This window comes from Procambarus clarkii, chromosome 66 (assembly GCF_040958095.1).
Source record: "Procambarus clarkii isolate CNS0578487 chromosome 66, FALCON_Pclarkii_2.0, whole genome shotgun sequence".
Classification (NCBI taxonomy): Eukaryota; Metazoa; Arthropoda; class Malacostraca; order Decapoda; family Cambaridae; genus Procambarus; species Procambarus clarkii.
In genome coordinates this window covers 27,469,857-27,496,616 of record NC_091215.1, presented here as the reverse complement: position 1 = coordinate 27,496,616, position 26,760 = coordinate 27,469,857, and the positions used below count along the sequence as shown (strand labels likewise).

General features: G+C 37.0%; 1 protein-coding gene across 8 annotated transcripts in view; it reads right to left on the bottom strand.

The window, feature by feature from the left end:
* Positions 1-26,760, bottom strand: part of LOC123769236 (hrp65 protein) — a 119,961-nt gene that overhangs the window by 56,224 nt on the left and 36,977 nt on the right. Inside the window, exons 10-12 of one of the 8 annotated variants that reach the window (XM_045760279.2) lie at positions 26,231-26,290; positions 23,604-23,681; positions 19,914-21,375 (exon numbers count right to left, since the gene is read on the bottom strand). The exons of 5 other annotated variants lie outside the window; for them this stretch is intronic. In XM_045760279.2, coding sequence (XP_045616235.1) covers positions 21,220-21,375; positions 23,604-23,681; positions 26,231-26,290 — 294 coding nt within the window. In that variant the 3' untranslated portion in view covers positions 19,914-21,219. Of the gene's footprint in view, positions 1-19,913; positions 21,376-23,603; positions 23,682-26,230; positions 26,291-26,760 lie in introns of those variants that run through there. 2 more of the 8 variants (XM_045760280.2, XM_045760281.2) reach the window with 2 other exon arrangements.

Genomic DNA, 26,760 nt, shown 5'->3' with positions numbered 1-26,760 from the left:
TATAGGATTTAAATGTTGAGAAAATGCCATCTATTTTTATTTAAACCATGTGATTTGTAATCTAGGGAGGTAGGTCATTGATAAAAACTTTTTGAAGAAAAAATAAAGCAGATCAATGTTTGCAAATGATTTGTGGTTCATAACAATTATTGTTTATTTTTTCTTTGCATATTTAAATGCATACATATCTGCTTATGTTATCTGTCTGTAAATATGCATGAACACTTATTGCAGCATTTGTTGTAATAATAATAATACAGGGTAATAATAATTATAATAATAATAATAATAATAAAAATAAAAAGGTCCAGTAAATTAGACATTCAAATGCCAAAATTGTGTGTGTGTGTGTGTTTGTTTTACGTATTCAGATTTCACGCAAATCATGGTCAGTTCTGGAACAATATGATCCAGATTTTGAAGAGTCCACTCTATGTACTTACATATTAAAATACAAAACTATATTCTAAAGTTTTGTATTTTAAGGCATGTTAACACTCTTCTCGAGTTCTTCCAGCTCCTTTTAACCATTTCACTATGACATTTAAAACATTACCTACTCTATCCACACGCTATAACAAAAACAAGTGAGATATAAACTAAAACTCTCATTTTAGTAGAAAACATCGTCAAGTCGAAGAATGCATGTGCATATACTGGTACGTTTTATTGTACCAATATACAGTTACAGTACATGCAATAGAAAATCATTTCATGTACCTGTATCTTTTACATAGAATATTACATTAAAATTAAATTTTGTCTCCCTTTCCTTAAAATAAAAATGGGCAAATAAATAATGTGAAGCCAATGTGAAGCCAATTTTTTTTTAGGAAAAGGTGACAATTTTTTCAAATTTAATTTATATAGATGGTGACATTCTTGAATAACACAAAATTCTTGATTGATTTGGACATACAGCATCAAATGGTGTGTAACTAGCACCAAGCAGCTGTGCAAGTACAGGCCTAAACTGCTGTTCAAGGCCAGATGTCAGAAATATTTCAGGACGCTGATACTTTTTTAATGCACTTGGTTACACTGGATACCAGTCCACAACTTCACTTTGGTAAGCAGATACAGTCACGTATCACAGAGAAAGGGGGTAAATGCTGGCATAATTGTGTGTTTAACGGTAAGCAAAAATTCACGTAATCCATTTTCTGATGTTAGCCTAATCTTAAAATAGTGTCAACAACTTACTGTGGGGTAAAATTAAAAACTAAAAGAAATTACAATACTTCACTTAAAAAAATGAAACATTAACACACAGTATTACATTTACCACTATTTTTAGATTATTAGTTCAACATTATAATATAGTCAAGCACCTTACCAGCTCTTGGTCTGGACTAATGAACATTTAAAATAGAACTGCATGTGCAGTGTGTGTACAAGGAAATGAATAACCTAACCCCCATAAGAAATAAGTACAACCAAATGATTATAAACAAAGTGTCTTTTTGCTATATACTGTACACAAAAATAAATGAGAAACAAAGCTTGCGCGCACAACACACCACTATGCACAACATTTTCAAACAAGAATAGCTAGAGCTATAACTGACAATGTCCTATCACATTTCCTGATTACTGCCAGCTTATATACATGTCTTTCCTATGACTGAATTTAACTTTCCGTGAACTTTACCCCATTTGCAAGTTACTTATTAGCATTAAATTTTCAATCACCGACTCTTTATTTGCATGCCACCTTACGTGTTTCCATCTTCCTCAATCTATTTGTCACTGAAGGAGAAGAAAACACACAATACTTGTGTAAGGACAGTACTGTATATTAAACCAAATTTTCGGATAAATCCATATCTTTATCAAGGTGGTGTAAATAGTGGATTGAACAAAGATTCCAAGTGCTCGAGTTTATTCGTCAGGCAGAGTGCCTCACGTGGTATTATCATTAGACATTATGATTATGCTTGACAGGGACTCCCTAATTTATGCCAAAACTTTATGATCTAATGTCCTGGATTCTGGGAACTGTGAGGCCAGGTACCACAGGAACATTATTCCCATTCTGAACATCACAAGGTCTGTGCTTGTATGAATTAATAAAATTAGTTATTTTAACTTTATTATGAATCTAAATTAACATTTTATTAATTTATACAAGAAGATACCTTGGGGTTTTAGAATAGGGATAGTGTTCCCCTGATACCTGGTCCACAACCCACAGATGTTGGTTCACTCTAAAATTCGGTTTAATAATGTCCTTATTCAAGTATTTGGTCTTTTCTTCACCTTTATTAAAACACTCTGGTATCACAGTAAACTCCTCCAGATTTACCATTACTATCTTACACACACAAGAAACTCACCTATACTTGATGATGATATGTACAGTGTTTACAATCATTGTCTATTCAATAGTGAGTCTTTGCCAATATTGTAATCTTCTTTTCTATAATTATTTTATTTACTGAACAAGACACATGCAAACAGACATTCCAACTTTAAACAAGTTAAAACAATATCCAAATGGAAATATCCTCATCCTCTGAATACTGGTGTTAAGACAGTTGGTTTCAAAATTATACATACTATCTATACTTGATAATCCAAATTACTGTATATGTCATCCAACCCATTCTAGTATCCCGAATTTCATACCAGGAATGTCCAAATGAAGAACAATGAAGTTTTTTGTACCATAACCTAGTTACTCCCCATGTAATTACCTACCCATGTATTCCCATGGTTTATCTGCTTACTCCCACAATTTACTTTAAAACAACAAGCATTAATTCAATTGGATTAGTATAAGATTCGGGTTACTGAAATTCTGATTACTGAGCTCGTACAATAATCTCAATACAACATAAGAGTTGGCTTTAGCAACAAATATTCCAAAGATCTGCTGCATAAATGAAAATTTTAATACTGTACAAAGCATTGGGCAAACCAAAAATCATGCACAAAATACAGCAACTGCATATTTTTCGAAGCACACTATTCCAAATATTTACTCACACCCTATAAATTTTGGAAATGCTGCAATAATGAGCACACAGAATTTGTGCACATACAAAGCTATTTAATTGTAATTATTCCCCAAATGCTGTGCATACAAAATTAAATTAACACACTTTCAACCGTTTTACCTTCCGTTTATTAACTTAGTATTAAACTGTGCTGTCAATTCGGAGGATGGTTGAAGGAGCCTATACTATGCTTTCCAATTTCAGAATTGCTCTTAACTGCATGGATGGTGAATTAAAGAAATTGTTCACGACCTTTATGAGACCAATGTCAGAATACTCGACTGTTGAATGGTGCCTATATCTCAAGCAGCACATCATCAAACTAGAAAAAGTGCAAGGACATGCAGCAAAATGGCTTCCAGAACAAAGACAATAGCTACAAAGGAGAGGTTAAACACATTAAATATGCTAGGGCTAAATAGATAGAAAAAAAAGGATATGGTCACTATGTACAAAACAGCAACAGGAATCGACAAAATTGATAAAGAATTCTTGAAATCTGGAACTTCAAGAACTAGGGTCATAGATTTAATCTCAAAACTGCCAAAAAAACATTAGAAGATTCACCTTTCGAAGTTAGTTTAAGATTAATTAAGCTTATACCAATTTATAGGGTGTGAATTTTAAGTAAATTTAAAAAAAAAAATTAATTTGGACCATACTTGTTTTATCCAACATGATGCTTTTACTGAACTTTGCTTTTATGTTATAAAAGTAATGAATGAGCATTTACACTAATTAAGAAGAATAAATTTAAGCAAACTACTGTAAGGCTGCATTGTTCCTATGCTTATTTAAGTAGTTAATGCTGTTTACACATAAATTTCCTTCTCTCAAATTCTGATAACATTATTGTAGGCACTATTTCTACGATGTAATTGTATGGCTCAAATATATATATAAATAGCAACACCACACAGTGGCATATATGTTAAACCTTATATTGAACATATACAGGGCTCTCACAAATAATTTCTCTCTACAAACTTTTAATAATTCAGATTTTTCGTAATTCACTGCTTGCAAAATTGAAACTTTACACAAAAAGTATGGGGATACCAACATATGATAGGAAAGAAAACCTTAAGCAAAATAACAGTAATGACAAAATGTGATGAATGATGATGATGGAATACAATAAAAGATTCACAAAATCTATGAGTTGGAATACATGCCCAATGAGAACACTGAATTATAAGAGGTCGACAAATATTCAACTTCTCTACTAACAAATTACAAGTACTGTACTGCCAGAATAGGTGGCAGAGAGAAGCTCATGTAGTCCTCATCAAAAGAGAACTACACAGGTTCCAGAAGGATCAACTTGTTCCGTTAATCTCAAACTGTGCTCTGCTTTCCTCCTTGACATTTCCTTGTATTTTGCCCAGGCCTCCTCTTGAGTGTTAATCCAGCCCATTCTGACAATCTGACAACTTTTGCCATCAAAGTTTATGAACATTGTCCTGGCAAATCATTAAATTATCAATATTTCTTACTTCTATAGCATACTTATTTATATACTGTTAAAAAAAAATAGTTTTAAAAGTATAGGTTAATCTTAATTATCTACAGGACAAATGTTTAATCATTAACTATCTTCTCAAGATCACACTCTTATATCAGAGGAATATAATACCACATGTCCCCGTTATGTAACCTTATTTAGTTTTGAACCCAATTTAAAATTACTTCTTTGTTTGAGGTTAACCACAGTACAGGTGAATCTGCTCGATACCCACTGGATGGGGTTCCGAGAGTTGTTCTACTCCAAGCCCGGCCAGAGGCCAGGTTTGACTTGCGAGAGTTTGGTCCACCAGGCTGTTACTTTGAGCGGCCCACAGGCCACATACCCACCACAGCCCAGTTAGTCCGGCACATTTTTTTAGGCATGCTCATTTAACCCTCAAATGCGGTAATCACCATACACTGATCCCCAGGGTAATGCGGCAGCCATTGTTCTCTTGAATCCGCGCAAGTGTCGTGCTTAAGTGGCATGAGAAAAAATATTTCTATAAAATCCATTTTTTATCCCATCAATTTTGGGATAGTTTCAAAGTATGTGCCATGAAAATCCCGTTCTCCCAAACAGGCGATGACAAGGCATTGCCCATTCTCTTTCAAGGGTGTCCTATCTCCAAAAATTCACTGTTTTGCGCTAACTGCTAGTGAACGACGTAGTTTTTTATTTGGTGCCAGTGTAACGCATCCTTGTGTGACATTTTATACTTATGTTCTTCTAGAACATTCTATTGCAATCACATTGCTACAAAAATGAAATACATATATCGAAAATTAAGGTCAGAACAGTGAAAAGAGTACACACTTTTCAATAGGTCTCGCCGATGTGCTGTCATGTGTGCAGTAACGGGTAACACTTCAACCACTTCCCACACTCTTGCAGGTTGGCCGCGGTCACGATTCTACATTTATATGCAAATGCCTACGTAGGGAAGTTTATTGCGATCTCAGTGATATAAAATTTAACGCTGTAGGACAAGTGTGGAATTGACAACCCTGAAAAGAGAAGAAACATTTCGTCGCTGTTTGGCACTCACGGCTAGTGATCAGTGAAGTTCTGTATTTGGTGCCGGTCAAACGCATCCTTGTATGAAATTTTATACTTATGTTCTTCTAGAACATTCTATTGCGAACATATTGCTCAAAAATGAAATACGTACATCAAAAATTAAGGTCAGAACAGTGAAAAGAGTACACACTTTTTAGTGTTGCTGCTCGATCGCCCGAAACGCCGTGCGCACTTGGGGGCAAGTTTTTTTTGTTTGCGAGAGTGTGAAAGTGTTAAAATTCTGCTTTTGACAATGTTAACAAGAATTAACGAAATGCAATTTTGCAGCAAGCCAAATAAAACTGTAAAACAGAACTGAGAATTTTTTGTCTACCGTCTCAAAGTGAAGAAAAATGTAGGGAAAATGATAGATTTATGAGAATTATTGATTGTTCCTGGATGGGTTCCGAGAGTTCTACTCCCCAAGTCCGGCCCGGGGCAAGGCTTGACTTAAATAATTAGCCATCTCACCTTTTTGGTCACATTCAATAATAAATAAACATGTAATTATAATTCTCTCTCTAACATTGAGTAAAATGTTTTATAATGCAGAGGAAATTTATGCCACAATTCTAAACTCAAATAGAAATTATGTTACGTGTAGCATTTTATCCTGCAGACACTCATTCTAGGAGTTGCCATTTAGAATATCTGGAACTACAAAATCTTAAGAAAATGTGGCATAGAGATCTTGTTGCTGGTGGCAGAGGGAGTACATCACATAGTACTATGCAGATGCATTGTTTCTACCTGACAGTTTTTGGAAAGGAGTAATGTCAAAAATGCATATTGCTGAGGACTTATGGTGCAGGAGTGATGATATGGTGTGTTCTGCATCTTGACTTCCACTGGTTACTCTCCCTTATAAACTTTTGAAGGCAGAAAATCTATGATACCCATATATTCATTGGCATGTAAAAGGTGTTGTGTCAATTGTAAGGCTTAAGAGTGTATAGTGACATCTTTGAATGCAAGTGTCACAATATAGCAAATGCAACAACACTGCCCTGACAGCAATACAGTACAGTAAGTACTGTATATGATTTGAGGATGAAATGGCAAGTAAATACAAGGAAGAAGCAAAAATAAAAAGTAAATAAATTGTTAAATGGAACCTCACCACATCACTTGTGGCCATTCACCCTCCCCCCCAATCTCCACCTACTAACAAACATTATAGCTTCACCACAGCTATAAATTCACAAAAATTTAACTGTGCTTCCTGGTTACTAAATATTTGTTTGTGTATGTGCAAACATGTTAAGGTTGCACTGTTTACAGATTAAGGGCACTGGATCTTCTCTCTCCATACTTTACAATATTTCTTTTAATTGCCATTTAGAATATTAGCTACACTCTAACTTTATTTGAAAGAAATAGGTCACCAAGGCATTTTTATTTACAAGTTTGTTTATTTACATGAAAAATTAATATGCAACTTGTTGCAATAATGGAGTTGCCAGCTAGCTTGTACAACCATTAGTACTGTTGACCAAACCACACACTAGAAAATGAAGAGATGACGTTCTGGTCCATCCTGGACCATTATTAAGTCAAATGTGATGAGACGAGGGAGGCACGGGCATTTAGGCAAGAGAGGGTAGGGGAGGAGGAAATCTTAAGAGGAAGGTAAAAGCAAGGCAAAAGGTGCAGAAAGAATAGGTGTAATAAAGGAAAGGGGGGAAATAATAGAAGAAAGAATGGGAATGTAAGAAAAAGAGAAAGAAAAACAAAAGGGAAGGGTAGGCTTATGTTAGGTCACATTTGTCAAATTTTAGAACATTTGAGTATGTACTGTGAAAGGGGAAGAGTTAACAGAAGCAGAGCCAGGACTACGATTCATGTTGGGTAGGTTATGAATCAGAGCAGATTCCACAAGATGTCGTCTGAAGAGTAGGGACAGGAAAGATTATTCTAGAAGACCAATCAATAAGCTGATAAAATCCCCAACATGACAGAACAGAGCATTGTTTGTGTCTGCAGACTTAACACTTCTTTTGTGCTCCAAGTCGCATTTATTGTAAGGCCAGTTTCCCCAAAGTATTGGAGAGAACAAGATGAACATGAAATAAGACACCAGCAGCATTAGAAGCAGAAGTGTAAACAAGATTAGTACGAAAGTGTTAAGTTTGTCGAAAGGCGAGCTTTATGTCCAGAGGACGAAGGGTATTAGAGTTTTGAGTTCAGATATGAAAGGAGAGCAAAGTACAATGCTAATAGTGTTCGAAGCAGGTATAGAAAATGTGCACACGCTAATTAGTAGATAGGTTGCCAGGCATCTACACATTTGTGACTTTAAACTTGTCACATTATGACAAGGCTGAAAATGAACATAGGTTAAATGTGATTTAATACACAATCCCCATACATGAAAAGGAGTGACAATGTTTTGCTCTGCATGGACCTTTATGTCCAGATCTTTTTTTTATCGATGTTTATTGGGTATTAACATTCAGCCACGTTATTGTGACATTCTCTGCATTCCCAGGCTATCATCTCTCCTTGTCCCACCTGGTGCACGCTCGCTCTCTTGATGTTCAAGTTGTGCATGTTTCTGCTTGAAGTTCTGGGTGTTAATGGCTTCAGTGATGACTTTTCAGGGCATTCCACTTGTTGACCACTCCAAAGAGGGGATAAAGTATTTTATTGCATTTCTAAGAACAGTATTTTCTACCTCTACTAATGTCCTTCAATTTCATAAATTATATCTACCATTAATGACAAGGTCATTGATGAGGGGAAAATAAAAAAAAATACAACAAGATTGAAAACACATTTTGGAACGGACTGGTTGGCACGTGAACCACTTTAGACCTGCTCAATAATGTGGTAATCCAGGGCACTGAGTGGATAGCGCTCTAGACTCATGGACCTAGGGACTGGGGTTCGGTCTCCTGGCACTACCAGTAAAACAAATGGGCAGTTTCCTTCTCCCTGATGCCCGTTACCTGGCAGTAAATAGGTACCCGAGAGTTAGACAGCTGCTGTGGGCCGCTTCCTAGAGGGGTGTGAGTGTGAAGAAAAAAAATAGTACGTAGTAACAGTTGAGAGGCGGGCCAAAAGAGCAGTGCTCAACCCCCACAAGCATAACTAGGTTAATACATAAAGTAACTACTGTATATACAAAAAAGTTTTTTTTTTTTTAACTTTGAAATTCATTTGAGTATCTTCTTGAGGTTATCTAGAGATGATTTCGGGGCTTTAGTGTCCCCACGGCCCGGTCCGCGACCAGCCCTTCACCTCCAGGAAGCAGCCGTGACAGCTGACTAACACCCAGGTACCTATTTTACTGCTAGGTAACAGGGGCATAGGGTGAAAAACTCTGCCCATTGTTTCTCGCCGGTGCCCGGGATCGAACCCGGGACCACAGGATCACAGGTCCAGTATGCTGTCACTGGCCACCACCACAGTGGTCACAAGGCCACCACCACAGTGGTCTTACCTCTAAGAGAGCAAACTTCCAAGCACACCAGAGAAGGGAACTATCAGTGCAGGGGTAGTGCCAGGGAGCACACAGGAAAAGTAACCCTGGCACATGCAACCTGTGCAGTATAAGCCAGGTCCATGGAACACAACCATACTAAAAACTCATGAAGCCCAAATTAAATAAGGAACAATACCAAGCAAATGGCTCCATGCAGGACGAAGACCAAGGACTGCCGGCAATTAGAAGCAGCAGGACCTACACCGCTTACTGATGACACAAGAGCCCTTCAGCGAACCTCTACACACATTACCACGTCAGCATGGAAGGGTTGGAGGGAACCAATCCCGACCCCAGCTGGTAGGAGGAGGAGGAGGAGGAGAGGGTGGGGGATGGAGGGTGTTAAGTACTAACAAGCTTCTGCTAATTTAAAAAGATTTTATAATTTGTTTACATTATCAGAGATCCTTTGGCAGCCCTAAGGATTCAAGTGTCTGAACCCAGCAGTGGTTTTTCTTAGTTTGCTGACTTTTAGAGGCTTTTCCAGCGAGATTGCAGTGTCACCTGGTCTCTGTGCCTCTTGTGGGTGGGAGGATAGATTCTAGCTCTGGTTCCTGGTAGACCAAAGAGCCAACAGACCACATCAAACCAAAGCAGATGTATTTGTCCCTTGCATTTGTGCTTGCTGGTTGTTGAAGAGATACACACTCTAGTTTGCTTTAAGGACTTTACTGAGTAAGGTAACTAAGAGCTGAAGTAATCACAGTAATTCTCAGTTTTAATTCCGAGACTATATTTCAAATTTTTGCTAACATATGTGGCTACCCCCCCCCCTCCTCATCCTGTACATGGAAATAACTATTTGAAACCATGAGGCATGGCACGAAGTACAATGTGGCAACATAAAAAATCAGAGGTGCAATAGGTATGTTAAGAGCCATTCTAAGAACATTAAGACAAAACTTATTAATATTAGGGAATTAAGTAATTATTAAAAGAAGGCACCAAGCTATGAAGGCTATCAAATGTGCAGAATAGTCATAGGGCGCTAAACATCACTAAGGATGCCTAAGGTTCCCTAAGAATATGGGAACAAACCCATAAGCCAAACAATATCAAGGTATCCAATTCACCAAAAATTCTATTGAGGGAAAAGTGACCACAAGAGACGGTCGGGAAGCAAAACACATTCGTCCTGGAAGCCAGGACATATAATTTAACAAGAATATGCACTACCATAAGAAGGACAATGCAGTTTGGACAATAAGGAGCAGGGCGGCGCTCCATTAAGTGCCAGTGAGTTAAACGTGTATGACCAATGCGTAACCTCACCAGAGCAGTTTCCCACTAACGGTGATGGTGGTAGGAGGAAGACCAAAGGAAGACCATAGGAAGGACACTACTCTTAAGAGCACACAGTTTCTTACCAATAACAGAAGCCCAACAACCCTGCCAATGGGCATACAGTCGAACATACAGAATAGCATCAAGTTGTGCCGAGAAGATGCTAGGCTCCGGAGGAAGGCGACACACACAGACGAGGTCAGGAAAAACAGTAACCGCTTACACCATCCGCAGACTTTGACCCATCGGTGGAGAAGGAAATGTAGCGGGAGTGTGAAGAAAAGTGTTCAAGGAAAAGGCATTTCAGAACTGGATGGCAGGAGGGGGGTGGGGGGAGATCCCCATACGGAAGATAGAGACGAGTGCAAAGTCTAAGGGATAAGATGAAAAGACGGGCTTACGATTGATGATGAGAACCCGAGCTAAGTCAAAAAGTGGGAATCTAGTTCAGTCGCGACCGCCACCGGATCCGTCACAATAGTACCACGGAGGTGAAGGGTTGTCTAGCGATCTGTAGCAAACTTACCCGCTATCTTGCAGATTTTTTCCAGATCTGGAGCAGAGGAGTAATGGATGTAATTGTCTGGACAAAATTTCCAACTCTCACGATTAGCTGTACGGATGGTCTTACGGGCCACCGCACTCGCCTTCTGAAATAAAATCAAAGAAGCGGCCGTCTGCCGGCTTTGTGTTTCTTCCAGTCTGAATTCCACCAGGGAACACACTTCCATGTGCTCCAGGAAGTAGAGCAAGGAATAGGTAAGCACTGAATATGGTGTCATGAAAAAGGCGGGGGGCTCGAAGGAGAGGCAGAGTGGAGAGGTCGGAGAGAGTAGCATGTAGGGTGAATAGGTTCTGGTCAGCCTTGGCAAACTGTCACCTAGGAAAGGAGAGGGGAGGGTGAAAAGAGAAAGGTGACATGGCTGGGGAAATGGTCACTTGTGGCGGGTTCTTGACCTCCCTGTGAAATCTAAATAAAGAAATGACGAGCAGAGAAAAATCAAGACAGGAAAGGGTGCAAGTGTGGGAGTCCCCATGAGTGGGTTCACCAGAATTCAGGAGAGAGGACAAATGGTTCAAGAAGGCAGCCCCAGGTGTTTGTCAGAGCATCACCAGAGAGGGTATGCCGAAAGTTGAAATCCCCCAACAAGAACACAGGTTCTGATAAGAAGTCCAACAGGTGCTTAAGCTCAGGATGAGAAAGTAGGACGTTTGGGGAGATAAATGGAACACCATATACCATTTACTCTCAAACATACGGGCTGCAGAACATTGAAAAGACGACTGAAAAAGTAGGGGGACGAAAGGAATATCAGTACAAATCAAGAAAGCACTAGTTATGGACCCCAGCAAAAGTGGGGAGGAGGGGAATAACCACGTAAGTGACCAGGACGACCCGACTTCACAACTCGAAGAGGCTGATGACGACTACGGTCAAGTAAACGTATTAACCTGGAAGACAGAATGGCTTTGGCCTTAAAGGATATGCTTAATATCCTCGTGGCAGCCTTTTAGGTCCCTAACACCAGTCACAACATGGTGCAGGAGGATAACAGTGCCAATACTGGAATGTAACCAGGCTTTTCGGAGATCCTAACAGGGGTCTCCCCAATGCTTCCTGAGGAGCAGCAGCGATACTTGTACCAGTATGGGGTGGGGTTAAAAGTAACAGGTATACACCGAATCAATGAGGTGTTTAGGGAGGAAGAAATCACTAGGACATGTAGAATCCAGATGGGTGAGATCAAGGTATTTAGTCCATGTAGCAGGACCAAAACAAGGCATGGAATGTATAAGCACTGGAAGGAATCATGAGTCTGGGGGAGGTGAGGGGAGGGGATTTGCCAAGTACACCCAGAGGGGGAGGGGGTGTAAAAGGCGCAGTTCTCACAATGAGAGGAGCCGCTCCAGGTGATCACTACTGGGGGTTTGGGGTTCAACCCTGCAACAGAGGTGGGAGGGGGAGCAGTGCGGGGTAGTCGGGAGAGTCAATGAAGTAGCTTGGTCTGGGCCCAATGTAGCTGGGGGCTACAGAGCCCAGTCTTCCATCACAGTCTAACTCGGGGGCCTGTTCCCCCACCCCATGAGCCTGGGTAAAAGAGGTGATTCAATTTCCATACAGCATTAATTATAAGTCTGTTCTAAAAGCCTGGGACCTGGAAGCAAGAAATGCCACCCACCTACCAGGACAGCCAGGAAGGTAAAGCATGGGCCAGTGCAGGAAGGGGTGCATCACCCCAAGCAGTGTTCCCCTTTGTTAACGGGTGTCCTCCTGTCTCGTCCATACTCCCACACTGGTGCAAAGACCAGATTTTCCCTTTTGCCCCCAGTCTGGATATCCAACCATCCACTTAGGACAGCCCCCCTCACAGGTGACCCCTCCAATGGGTAGTCCGTTGACTCCCAAGGACCCTGCGCGTTGGTACCCTTTTGCACGTACAATACCCAAAGATGGGCAGGAAAGGGGGTGAAGGCAACCCTCACCGGTCCCAGGGAGGTGTATGTGAGCCCCCTCACCACGACAAGGAGACACCATGGAGGGGGTTCTACAACTAAAAAGCATGATGAACCCCTGTATATACTGTATATGCTATGTATATTGTATGTAGTGTTAATGTTTTAATTGGATGCTTAATAGGGGCCAGGCACTTCTTAAAAGCAAAAAATCTTCATAATACATTTAACCCTCAGTATTGTTATTGCCATACAGAGTAATATGGAAATCTTATGTCGAGTTAAACCATTATTGTCTGGGTTTTATACCAATGATGGTAATATAGATATAATAGCTCAATATAGATGCAGACTTTATCTTGGCTCCCAAAAAATCTTGCTATCATATTATGATTGCCTTACTATGCAAATGACAATATTATCACTACTACTGTTGTACCAATGCAACAATCATGGTATAAAATTCCGTTCCACATGTATGAGAAAATCAACTGGAGCTCTGAGGCAACTCGAACCCGCGACAGACACACTCCCAGCTGCTGACACTAACCAATGGACCACCTTGACTTGGTAAAAGTTATTCAACTGGATTTCTAATGAAATCATAGCAAGTCTGGAGGCCAGTCCAAGTTTAACGTACTGTATAATCCCCAAGCACCTGGGTGTAGGCAACATAGTTTATCCACCGTACGCTCCAACTTCAGATACACAGAAAGCAGGCTAACAAGATGTGTATCAATGAGAAAATCAACTTGAAGGTCTGTGACGACTTGAACCCAGTACCAAGAGACTCCTAGCCACTGACACTGGGTTTTGTCAGCAGCTGGGAGTGTCACAAATTTGAATCACCTCGGAGCTCCAGTTGATTTTCTCATTGATATATATCATGTTAGTGTGATTTCTGTGTATATGACAATTCTGCTTTGTCGCATGGTTTTCATAAGTGTATGGTTGTACTGAAATGTACCATGTCAATCATTTGTACCTGGATGAGGTTCTGGGAGGAGTTGTTCTCCAAGCCCAGCCTAGCTTGACTTGTGACAGCCTTGTTCAACAGGCTGTTGCTTGGAGAGGCCTACAGGCCCACATTCACTACAGCCCAGTTGGTTCAGCACTTATTGCAGAAAAATGTAGTTTTAGTCTAGTTTTATTCTGGCAATGTTTCTTATACTTGTGGGATAGTGAACAACTGGAGACCTCTGATGTTGTGTTCTTTGATTGTTCCTACATTCACACAATGAACAAAATGTGTGTGAATGTATTGATAAGAACTAAGGAGACTACAGAAAGCCTTAGTCCATAAGATGCAGGAAATATTTACATACACTCAATCCATATTCATATATGGGTCTGTTTGCCCATAGTGGGGATACAAATAGAAGCTGCCTATTGGCCAGTAGGCCTTTTGCAGTCGCCTTAGTTCTAATTGATACAGTATATACATACATACATTCATTGTAGGTCTAAATACATTATCCATATAGTAAAGTGCTTTACTCAATAGTGTGTACATTACATAAACACAAATCTTGGTATTCATCACAAATACTAGAGTAAATGTGAAAACAGCTCATAGAAACGCTGTCATAAATGGGGTCCTCTACTACATATGTTGGTGTTGGGAAGACATGACGTCTAGCATCGGCAGATCCGGGGGAAAGGGTGGGGACGGGTAACAACATTTTACACCTCGCCTAACCAGTAAATGTGTAGATACTCTTATCTCGACTTTTATTTCAATTTTGCTTCCCAATTAAATCATTCTATAAAGAAAGTCGTTTAACAAATTTTGCAACTGAAAGGAATTTTGTAAATATTAAGTATTGTTTGCATAATGATGGTGGGATTAAGAGCTTTAACCCTTGGTATGATAAGAACTATTTCACCCTGGCAATGTTCGTATGCAAATCTTTTAAGATATGAAAAAGCGAGATTTACCAAAAAAAAAGTGACTGATATCAATTCCTAAAATTCAGATAAAGCTGAATCCTATACACTACCTTGAATCCTAAAAGATAAGTAAACTAAAATTGGGTGACAAACTTTGTTTAACTTGCTTTCAATTAATATCTGAGCATAATTATACAAGGCTGTATAATAAATTAGGCACCATTTTATACACTGCAAGAGAAATAAAAGCGGATTTGTCATTGAGCTACATTGCTTAATTTTAAAAAGGCATATTACAACATGCCTCGTGTAAAACAAATTACTGTAGAAGAAATATATGAATTTTGAGTATTAGAAGCACGCTAAGTTTTCTGTTGTACTACTATTGGCGACACCTAGGTGAACTACCCGGACGCTCGTTACAGGATCAGAAACATTTCCTTGGTATACTCAAAATTATTTTTAAAACGATTTAAAAATAAAACTTCTATGGCCTAATAAATCCTCTAAAAAAAAGTACTACTCCATCGTCACCTCTTTTACTGATAGAACATTTAAGACGCATCCTAAGTGACATGTTTTGTGTTACCTTAGAAACCATAACTTTTCTCTGGACTGCCAAATATGTTTTCATTAACCCTCAAACTGCGCATATCATATATAAATGATATCAGTGACAAAACCGAAACCGCACACATCATTTATATATGATTTCGTGTCCAGCGCTATAATTTAAACGCCCCGCCTGGGATAGGGGCAGCTATAGTACAGCCACGACCGATAGTTGCCAGATGCCACCTAGAAAAAAATCCAGGCCAACATTCTTGGGTGTTACAGCGTCAGTATTGAGCAAGCCACCAAGGCTGGCACATGCAGCACGAGCTCACAGCAACGCTGTTCAGCTTGTGACCACAGCATCGCCTACAAATACCATAATATAAATGATACTGCTATTATTTAGCAGTGATAGTATTACTGAAGCCCCCTGACTGTGATAAAACTGACCAGGATTCTGATAATAGCAGGATTGTGGTGATATTTAGCGCTGTGCTCCATGGAGGGAGGAGTAAGGCTGTGGGAGGGAGGGTTGTGGCGTCGTTTTCTGACTGTGTGGCCACCATTTATTGACTGCACTCACCATACCAGCTTAGTGGTTCGATATGGTGAACACAAATGTAGATACTTATATATAACGTGTGTATAGTGTGAGATAACAGCGAGAGTAGGAGGTTGGGAGCCGCCATTTTGGTGAGGGAGGAGCGTCGTCTGCACGACTTGGCATGTTGTTTACTGATGGCCACTATGGTCTTTGGGCACCATACCAGCTTATTTGTTCAGGTATGGTGAATAAAACAGGTAGATACTTATATATAATGTGTGTATATAGCGTAATAACACCACAAACAATATTGTTGGAGGACAAATATTAGTGCGTCTGGCCTTGAGGGCGGCCGCCAATCAGCTGACTGTGTGAGTAGCTACGTCTTATGGCCTTTACTCACCATAAAAGCTTAGATGTACAGTTATGGTTAACAAAACATGTAAATACGTATATATAACATCTTTGTATAGTGAATAAATACAGAAAGAGTATTGTGGGAGGTGAATGAGGGTGAGTGAGGTGGTGTTGAGGGAGGGAGTGGCAGTGAGTGGCTCGCTGGTGTTTGGCGGTCACTCCTCGTTGCTTTTTGACTCAAGACCAACTTAGTAGTTCGTTATGGTGTACAAAACATGCAAATACTTATATATAACCTGTGTATATAGTGTAACAACAGCAAAACTATTTGTTTATTGTTTTATGAACATAATTGAATCACTAATATGCACACCATAATTTTGAGTACAGCGATGGTTCACACATTTTATAATATAAATATACCACAATTCACTGTATGGAATAATATCACTGCAAAAAAACTAAGAAAAAATCAGAGAAATTGAAATAATTAGGTAATATATTTGTGGCAACTGCCGTCTGACAGCTCGGGCGGAATAGACCTCGTCTGGCGAAGGCTCTGCCAACGCCCCTTTTTTGCCACACTTCCCTACCCTATTGCGGCTAAAATATGCCACCTACGATTTTTTTGTCATTTTTTCCGTGATCAGGGAACAAAAATGAACACTTCTATAAGACGAAAGAATTTTTTGGATTTTTTTTTTTTTTGTTGCGCCTGTGGGTGTGAATTCCATTTGGGCCCCTAGCGGTTTGAGGGTTTATGTCAGACAATAGAATAGATTAATACAGTAATTTGAAACTCAAATGCTTCCATAGCAAACTAATAATAAACTAATAAACACAAAACTAAAACAAAAACAAAAACTAAAACTGTAAACTAACTAATAAACTAATATTTAATAACTTTGTTTTAAAATACTGCAGCTGAATAATTAACGTATGTTACTCTTTGTTCCAATTAAATAAAATTTGAATGATAGCAACTATAATGATGCCACCATTTAAAACCTGCAACACAAACTGTTACAAATTGCATATTTATGCAGACAAACTCCTAATCCACTTTTCATTATTCTTAATTATTATCTTAGCTCCAGCCAAAACCCATTTTTCTAATAATTTCCACATTTTCCATTATCCATATTTGCATAACAGGATGCCGTTCACAATTTTTACCACCTGAAAGCATATTTAGTTGTAAGGCGTCTTGTTTACAAGCAGCTCAAACCCTGCCATACTACACTCCTGTATGCTGCATGTGACCATTGCAATAGACAATCTTGAGATTTCTTTGCTGCATTCTACCATACACCATCCACAAGTTTTCAAGGAATGGGTACAATTGCTCGTGGGGATGCAGTGTTGATCTTCAGTGTAATAGTGATTATTGTGGCATACGTGGTGGCAGCGATAGTGTCATCAGCGATGGTTGCGTAAGCCGAATGTAAGAATTAGAATGTCGACGAATGGCATTGTTTCACGTAGGAACAACCCCCACAAAAAAAAAATATTCACTAATAAAGTAAGACTTACAGAATGCTTTGAAAGAAGTTTCTACATCCTGTAATGTTTGATACCTCCTTTAACCCTCTCACTATGATGATATAATTTTATGAGTAAATGAGGATTAAGCATTTTTTGGTCAAATCACAACATGAAAATACCCTCCTACATTTTATCAAGCCATAATTATTTTAAAATACAAATTCTAGCTTATTTTTGCCTACATTGATTTGCAAATCATCTTTTGCATTTTTTTTTACATTTAATAAAAAACTATCAATTACAGTACAAATATAAGGACTCAAAGACCTATTGCTAATTACACAGGAGTGATTGGCATTAATGCTTCTCTTATTGTTATCAAATGGTTGCACTTATCTGTTCTGAAAGTATGATATCTAAACATGTAGAAAATTCTTTCATTGCATTAAGACTTTTTAGTGAAACAAACATTTCCACCGATTGCAGTGAATGGGCTAATAGTGGTTTCCGTTTAGGCTTACTTGTGTACCTATAAATATGTTTAAGTTGAGAAGTGCTCAAAACTATGAATACTTGACTTACACATTAACCATTGTAGATTAGAAAAAAATTGTGATGAAATCCCTCCACCCTCTTTACATTCTTTCGCATTAACCCTTAAACATCTTGTCATTCTCAAATGATAGACCCACGGTGCTCCTGTCATTTAAGAGCCATTCCTTCTTAATATTCAAAGTTCCTAAATAATCCATGTTGTTGTCATTTTACACTAGGAACCTCTGGTAATTGTTTGCCATAATGGGAAAAAATCCTGAAAGCTTTAGCTACTTTCCTGGGATATTAAAAACATTGGCAGCATTTCAGGTGCATCAACCATTTACCGACACCTATGCTTGGAAACATTGACGCAATACGAAATTTCCAGAACTTGTGGGCCAGAAATATTTATTGCAAGTCCATTACAAAAAGTATTCTTGAAAATTTATTTTCAGTATATGACATTTCTTCACCTTGCTACTCCAACTAAAGTAATTGGAATTATTTTGTATGCTTCCCAACTTCAGAAATAAATGTTTTCCAATGTAAGATTATTTTTTAATTAGTCCCCCTGAATTTAACATACAAATACACATCTGTATGTAACTAATCAAGCTATAGAGAAGCTAACTACCAATATAATACTGTACTTTTATCACCTATAGCTTCATTCTTCCGAATTAAAATATGATTAAAACATTCAGTGTTTACTAAATATTAGTATCAACCTTTCACTGTGTTGTCACCGTTTTCTCTCGCTGGGCTTATGCCTCTCCACGTTATGGGAGTAGGAAATAGGGCAAAAATAATATACTTGTGAAATTTTATCATAACTAATTTCTTTGCCTTTTGGGTAGGTGATATAACATTATATAATTCCCAAAAAACTTTTGTGAAGCTTTGCATTATATTTTCAACAGTTCTTAAAACCATTTTCATTAGAGAAAAATATATGATTTATATTCATGCACATTAGTTATTTAAATCAAAGCAGCAAGCCATACGAATGTGATTTAAACCTGGCGAATTCTCTCCAAGAATACTTTATTATACTGAATAGCTTTTTTTTAGTATTAGCAGTAAAATTATCCGGCAGATGCGATAAAATACTTTTTTAAACTACATAGGAGATGGCATGTGAGGTTTCAATAAACCTAATATGCCAGTAGCCGACATACAGGTATCTTGCATTTAAAGGCCGTAATGGAAACGTTCCCACAGAAGTACACACAACCCTTGCTTAATTGAGCTCTTGGTAAGTCATATAATCATAAAATTGCAATAATGTTTGTTTTAAATGTAAAGAATTTCAGAACATCTGAATACAAAGAAAAGTTTAATGCTCGATTTCTAAATCAAATATTGAAATTGCCACTCGTCTTATTGGAAATTCTCTTATTGGAAGTAGCTGGCACCGACATGACCTTAAAACCCTTCGGCAATTTAACTGCCGCTTCATGTCTTGCACTTTAAGTGGCTGCAATAACAAGAAACGAGGCCTTCTGAGGGCATAATTAGCACCAATGGGATATAAAAACTAATACCCTATAAATAGTGTCAACTATTATTCAGTATTTAACACAAAAATCTGGCAAAATTTCATTCGGTGTCTTGAAAGCTGTCCAATATTTTCTAAGCAGAGCATGCCAAAAATATTACATTATTGAATAAACCCCCCCCCCCCCCAGAGATATGACTACTACATTCGGCTGCTCCCACTCACCACTAATGAATTCTTGGTTTAAGAGAAAACAACAGTGTTTATATACTTTTGTATTTTGTAGATCAAAACTTTAAAAGGTTTTCCACAGATACCACAAAGGCTTTGTCTCTCGTGTAAATCTTAACTATAAAATTATGTCAGTTTCGCCACTGTAAATATGATTGATTTTACATGCTACACGCAAATAAAATTTCCATTACGAACACTTACAAAACTTTTCTGTTGGAAATTATTAAAAAGCAGTGAGGAAACTGATATTGCAATGCATACACCATACTAGAAAGCCATTATGGAATATTCTTCATTCATATATTTAAATTTTCATAAAATTTAAACAACACCAATTTCACATCAATTTTTCACAGTAATTGCAGATCTCCATTTTCATATTCCTTTATTTTATTATGTATGCAACTATATTGTCAAACTCAATTTTACTTTAAAATAAACTATCCCATTTCCATCCCAATATATTCAGTGGGGCCTACAGTATTTTCACTAACCAATCAAGTCTTTAATCCCCTTTAAGGTCATTAACTTCTATAATACCACTTATATATTTCTTCAATGTTAGCTTACTAACAATACCATCCATGCTTTGTTATAGTAGTTTCAAGAAAACTTACTTATTCACAATCTTAATTGAGCTAAATAATTGTTTAAATAATTTCACCCATTTGACCCATAAGGAAATAGCTAATTACACATGTACCAATTACAAGGTTACATTTATTATTAAGATAAGACAAATAAAATATTCATACATGTTATGAAGAGATTAACTCAATCTTTGTACAATGACAAAAAAATTATTACTAGTGTATAAAATAAAACTTTAGATTTACCAAAATATTTAGTACCATGTGACATAAAACACTTGCACATAATGACTGACTTACTTACTACAGTATACTACTGGGTTGATATAATGCACCCCAATATGGAATATTTGTCACACTAATGAAAATCTACTCCCTAGGGTTTCTAGTGATACTATCCTGAAAAACTTTAATTTAACAGGTAATCAAAACTAGTCATCAGATACAAGAATGCAGTGACTTCACCTAGTCACACTGCTAAATCTCTTGCAAAGCTAGAGCTTTTGCACGACTCGCAATAAAACAATGGAGGGTATCCAAATATTTTCTTAAAAGAACACTTAATATATTTGGTGCATGTTCAATAACTGCAACATCGGGATTCTTTACTGCCCCATCCCCATAAAGCCAAACCAATCAATTATACAGGGAATCACGTATGAACTGAAAGGCTTATGGCAATCCACTGCAGCGAGGGCCAATAGTCAACATGAGCTCAAAGAACCAGCCCTATCATCCACATCTAGTAGCGAGCCCTCTTGGCTGGGCCGTAGTCATCATGGTCATTGCGTCCCCAGCGGCTGCGGCCAACATCGCGGCCTCTTTGGCCAGCGTAGTCAATTCCTTCCTGCTCAAAGTTACGCCCGCGGTTGAAGTTTTCCAGGAACGTGTTGGGGTCCTATGTGAGTGGGTTTAAAAAGATGCATCGAAATGAAGTTTGAAATGAAAATTTTATGCGAAATTCTGGTTTCTAAATAAATGGGTTAATGCCATCAATGGCAATTTTCAGTGTTCTGAAGACGAAAAAAAAATGTGTAAGGTTTGATGGAAAAGAGTAAATTATTTCTTAATTTACCCTGCTGTGTATCAGAACCTTAATATCTGCCAAGTAGTGATAAGTTAATTTCTTAAATTTATTTTACTTCAAGCAAGAAGTACACATGAATGCCCCATGTAAAACAAAAATCAATACCATTAAATAAAATTATTTTTAACAGTTGAAACTTCATTACAGTAATAAGATTACTCTTTGTTTATCACCATGTACTTTCATTCTATAATAAATGTAAGAAGCGTCTTACACCTCGTAAGTATCAAAAGCAAACCGATCATCTCAAATATTGAAATGTTCAGTTCATTTTTTTTTTAATTCCTTAACGAACAATCTGACATTGCCAAATAATAACGCCCTCGACACACAGTGTCCCCAATACAAGGATAAGCGAGTAATTACTGTCTCAAGGCAATTAAGTACTTTCTCATAGCTGGCTCTTTTCAAAAGCTCTTCTCACAGTAGCACCACTTGGTGGCCTGCCACCTTCGAAACCTAAACAATAAGTTGCCTTATTTTCAAAAATTACATTCCCTTACTTGAGCCCTTCATAATTTTGCAGCCCCTTCGTAACTTCCCACTATACATACTTGCTGTGGCATTCAGTTCTACCAAAATGTTTTACTTCACGTGGTTAATATTCTCGCTTGGCTGCCAAACTCGTACACAAAAATTCCAAGGAATATTTGTTCCTTGAAGACCGTACCATTTAAAGGTAGTCGAAATATGAGGAAATAATATATTGTACAGTAGTGTGGTGCGTTTCATACGGATCGACTTTCGATGAAAACCTAGTTAGCTTTCCATTTTATTTTTTGCCATTCGTTACGTTTATTAAAATTCTTGAGGGAAAGAACTGAATAAAACTGTCTACACACCTTTAAAGCTGGCCATGACCAGCTTTTCAGAATGCCATAAAAGGAATATTGGAACTGAATGTCATTCAGTCTCCTATTTTAAGTTTCAACTGTATAAAATAAAATTAAAAAAAATAAAATAAAACGTTTCCGTAAATTTTACGCAACTCGTTTAATACTGTACTGTATATGCCATCATAGAGAGGTCAATATACATTTATACTTTGCAGCACATTCTTGCACTGAATTATGCTGAAGATTAATATTTCAAAGATAACAGGGTGAAAATATGAGGAACAAGGAACACCAACACACGACAAATATACTCGTGTTAGCTGGTGCCACATTCACCATGATCACCAGTTCTTGTCCTTGCTTAAAGTAATTCAGATAATCACTAGTATTTTATGCTGAGGAATATACACATCCACCTAATGTATTTTAAAATCCGAAGATATTTGAGTCTGAAAAGAAAACATGTCTTACTTCCACAAGAGTTTCACAGAATGCTTCCAAAAATAACCATAACGAAAACATGCATTAGGATTAATAATAAGAAATGTAAATTATTTTAAGAATTAGAACAGCCTGACTGTCAGAGAGCAATACTAATGTTTCATAAGGTCATTCTCCAGCTTTTCTTACAATAAATATTTAAAAAAAAAAATGTTGGATTTCAATGAAGTGTTTATGTTGTGCCATGCTTAACACCAATACAAAAAAATTGACATTATTAAAGATTGCCCATTCCAAAAATATATATTTTTTCACGTACATTAAATTTAATTATCATATCCTACTACTTCGTCTAGTGGCTCACCTCGCCAATCTTCAGTGTTTTTTATACTTTTCAGATATAAAAGGAATATTTAGTCATGCATTTTTACCTGATCGATTATAAATTTTTGATGGGCAGGCAAGTAACAAGTGTACTATTGCCAAAAAATCTATTTGTTGAACACTTGAGGCACAAATGCTTTATGTAAACAAAACTCAATGAGTACAATAATTTGAAAATGTCAAATTTTAAAATTTAACCTTTGGTAATAAAGAACAAATAAGAGATGGAGAACATCCAACAATTCCAAGTACATAATCTCTCCTACAAAGTTTATAGTCCCCCCAAAATAAATCCCTGATAGCTCTCTGCTGCGATGGGCGAATTATAAGAACCTCATAACAGTAAAAGATAAAATGTCTTAATAGCAGAATATTCACCTCCTTGCTGGTGTCCTCTGCCTCTTTCTCTTCCCCTCTCCCTGGGTTGCGTATGGAGGAACTAGCATGGTTGGTGGTCTGTTGAGGTCACCCCATACGGTGGGAAACAGCATCAGAAAGAAAGTCTGCTTTAGGAACAAGGATGTAACATGGCATGCACTCTAAAAACAAAACCAACTTATTACATTTTCTTTCTCTTGCCACCTTGCAATTTTCAACCTAAGAAGCTTACACCTTTAGAAAAGAATGTGCCTTCAAAAAATAAATGAAATTAAATAATTTGTACTGTACTTGTTTCGTGGTACACACACACACAAACACACACACACACAGGTAAAATGTGGGGCTCAATTTTGAATACTTTATTTACTTCTGTATTCTGAACCAAGCTTCCCACTCAAACCTCAACAAAATCATAAATTCATATTTATAATCCAGAATATGCACAGTTCCATCCCCAAACACCTTATACAAAGGTCAACATGTATTTCCAAAATCCAATTAATTAAAACAGGTAGTTTGCCCGCATTATTGCTTTACATATTAAGCAAAATGCATTTTGTTTCATTTACAATCTTGGTTGACACATAGGTCACAGGAGCTATCACACTAACTTTGGTTATGTACAGTGTACTGCCACACCTCAGTATACATAACACCTGGAAGAGGATGAAGATAAATAACGATGCTTATCAAAAGTGATTAAGGCCGATATATAATACATAGACTAAGCTTAATTCTAATCACTTTTTTTTATAATGGGTAGAAAGCAAAGAAACCACTATTAAACAAATGTTAGCATTAAGATTAATTCCAGATTAGGAACATTTCCCTAAACTAATAAAAAATTTAACGAATGAAAAAATGCATTTTACCTTAGAGAACAACTGTAGCAATGCCGACTGCCTGTGTTTATTTTTAATGTTTGCCTTTGGTCATGAGAGAAAAGGAAATTTTGTATGTTATGTGCCTTATTTCCTTCTGTTGTGGAAGCAATGCTGCCGACACGACAAATCAGTTTCCAGATGGATGAATTTTATTCAAATGGATGATGAATGAACTTGACTCATTACTTCTATATGAGTAAAACGCTTAATATAATAGTAATTTTAACAATTTAGAGATTAGTATCGAGTTGATCGAATAAACCAATGTGGATAACATGGTAAAGGAACAACAAGCAACCAAGGTAAAAGTTTCCTTAGCTAGGTTTAAAATCCTATTACTATACTCCCAAGCTCTTCAAGCAGTCATCCTTCAAACTAAGGTTTGAAACAAAAATTACCAAAGCTGAGTAAATCTTCATATGTAGCAAATTAAAAAAAATTTACTTCAATGAACAAAAACATATCCCAGCAAATACAATTAAAAGTACAGTATTAGGTTGTTATTGTATAAAGCAATTGCCATTCTCATTCAATATACAAAACAGTAATAGTATCATAACTGATGCATGGGACACGAGTGGTGCCCAAACAGTAAGTTATAGTAATGTTTGCCGATTTTTTTTTATCTCCAATCCAATACCTGACTGAAGATTTAAAAAATTAACACACAATTCAGTACTGTGCAGTACATGTCATTGGTACTGTTATGTCGAGATACCTTATTATACACTGCTTATTACAATAGAAGTCAAATGGTCCTAAACACCAAAATCTTGAATCAATATTTACTGGATTGATATTTAATGTTGATTTCAAAACTGCTCAGAGTTGTATCGTGTGTAGGGCTAACTAAATTTTAGCAATTTAGAAGTAAAAATATTTAAAAAATTTGAAACAATTATGTTACTATGGTACCAGTGAGAATCTCATGAATGGTACTATTGACAACAAAACAGATGGGACTAGAAATGATAAACAACTTATAAAATAATTAAAAGCTAAAACAAATTCATTATCTTAAAGAAACAAACTACTCAATTTTACCTGCCAATTACCTCAGCGTTAAACTAAAGTTCACTCATTACATGTACAGACAAGAAACAAGCACAAAGTTGATTATCTCGCATACAAAATTAAAAACCTTTTTTTAAAAGTTCAAAGGTTGAAAATTGTGGCAAAACATTCTCAGCAGTATTAGTTACTAGAATGAAATGAATGACAAATTTGTAAATATTAAGGAGAACGTTTAACAGTAAAACCTGTAATAGCTGCCACTGTTTACAGGGAACTCAACAAGGCCTTCATTCCTATACTCTCATACACACACACGAGAATATATTCTCATACTACCCAATAACTGCAATAGCATACTGGTTTTACTATTAATCAAAAACTGGTAACTACAGAAAAAACTTTTCATTGCCATCATGATTTTCCTAGTGAACTTTTTGTAGCAAATCCCCTTACTAAGTGTTAAGGGCAGCTACTAAGTATATTTACAAGTTTTTATTTGCCCTTCATCTAATTACTACTCAGACCCTAAATGATTACCTTACTCATGTATCTGATTCTGATGCTGTTTTTTTTTTTTTTTTGGCTTGGCAGAGCTTCTAGTGACAACCATTAATTTGCCTATAAAGTATGAAGTATTTTCATTGCTATTCATATGAATCTGAGAAGTATGAAAATTATTCATGCGCATCAATTTAGGTTTTATATACAAAATTTAGTATTATTTACCACTTTGGAGTTCCGGGTAGTTTTCTGTTCGTCCGTCCCAGGGACCGTTTCCTTCAATTTCTATTGTATAACAATGAATTACAAAAATATATTTCACCTTTACTCTTTCCATAGAACAGTATATAAAATATATACAAATTTATTAAAAATATAAATTATATTATAACATATAATTTTGAGCTTACTACAATGCCATAGTGCTTCAATGAAAGTACAGAAAAGACAACACCTAGTATGTGTGCATTAATTTTTTTTTTTTTAAATATAACCAAAAGCCTTTCTCAAGGTACTGAATACAATGTTATGAACATTTCAGAACATTGTACACAGTACCTTGAGAAAAAGTAGTTTACATCCAAAAATAATACACTCACATATACTGCATCTTTTCTACACCTTCAAATCTTGTATATTACATTATATATATGATATAATATATAATACATACAATCTCCTAATAAACTTTGCTAACCCTACCAGGCATCTAACCTGTGCTGCCAGAGATCAACCCCACTGAGTAACCAGGAACT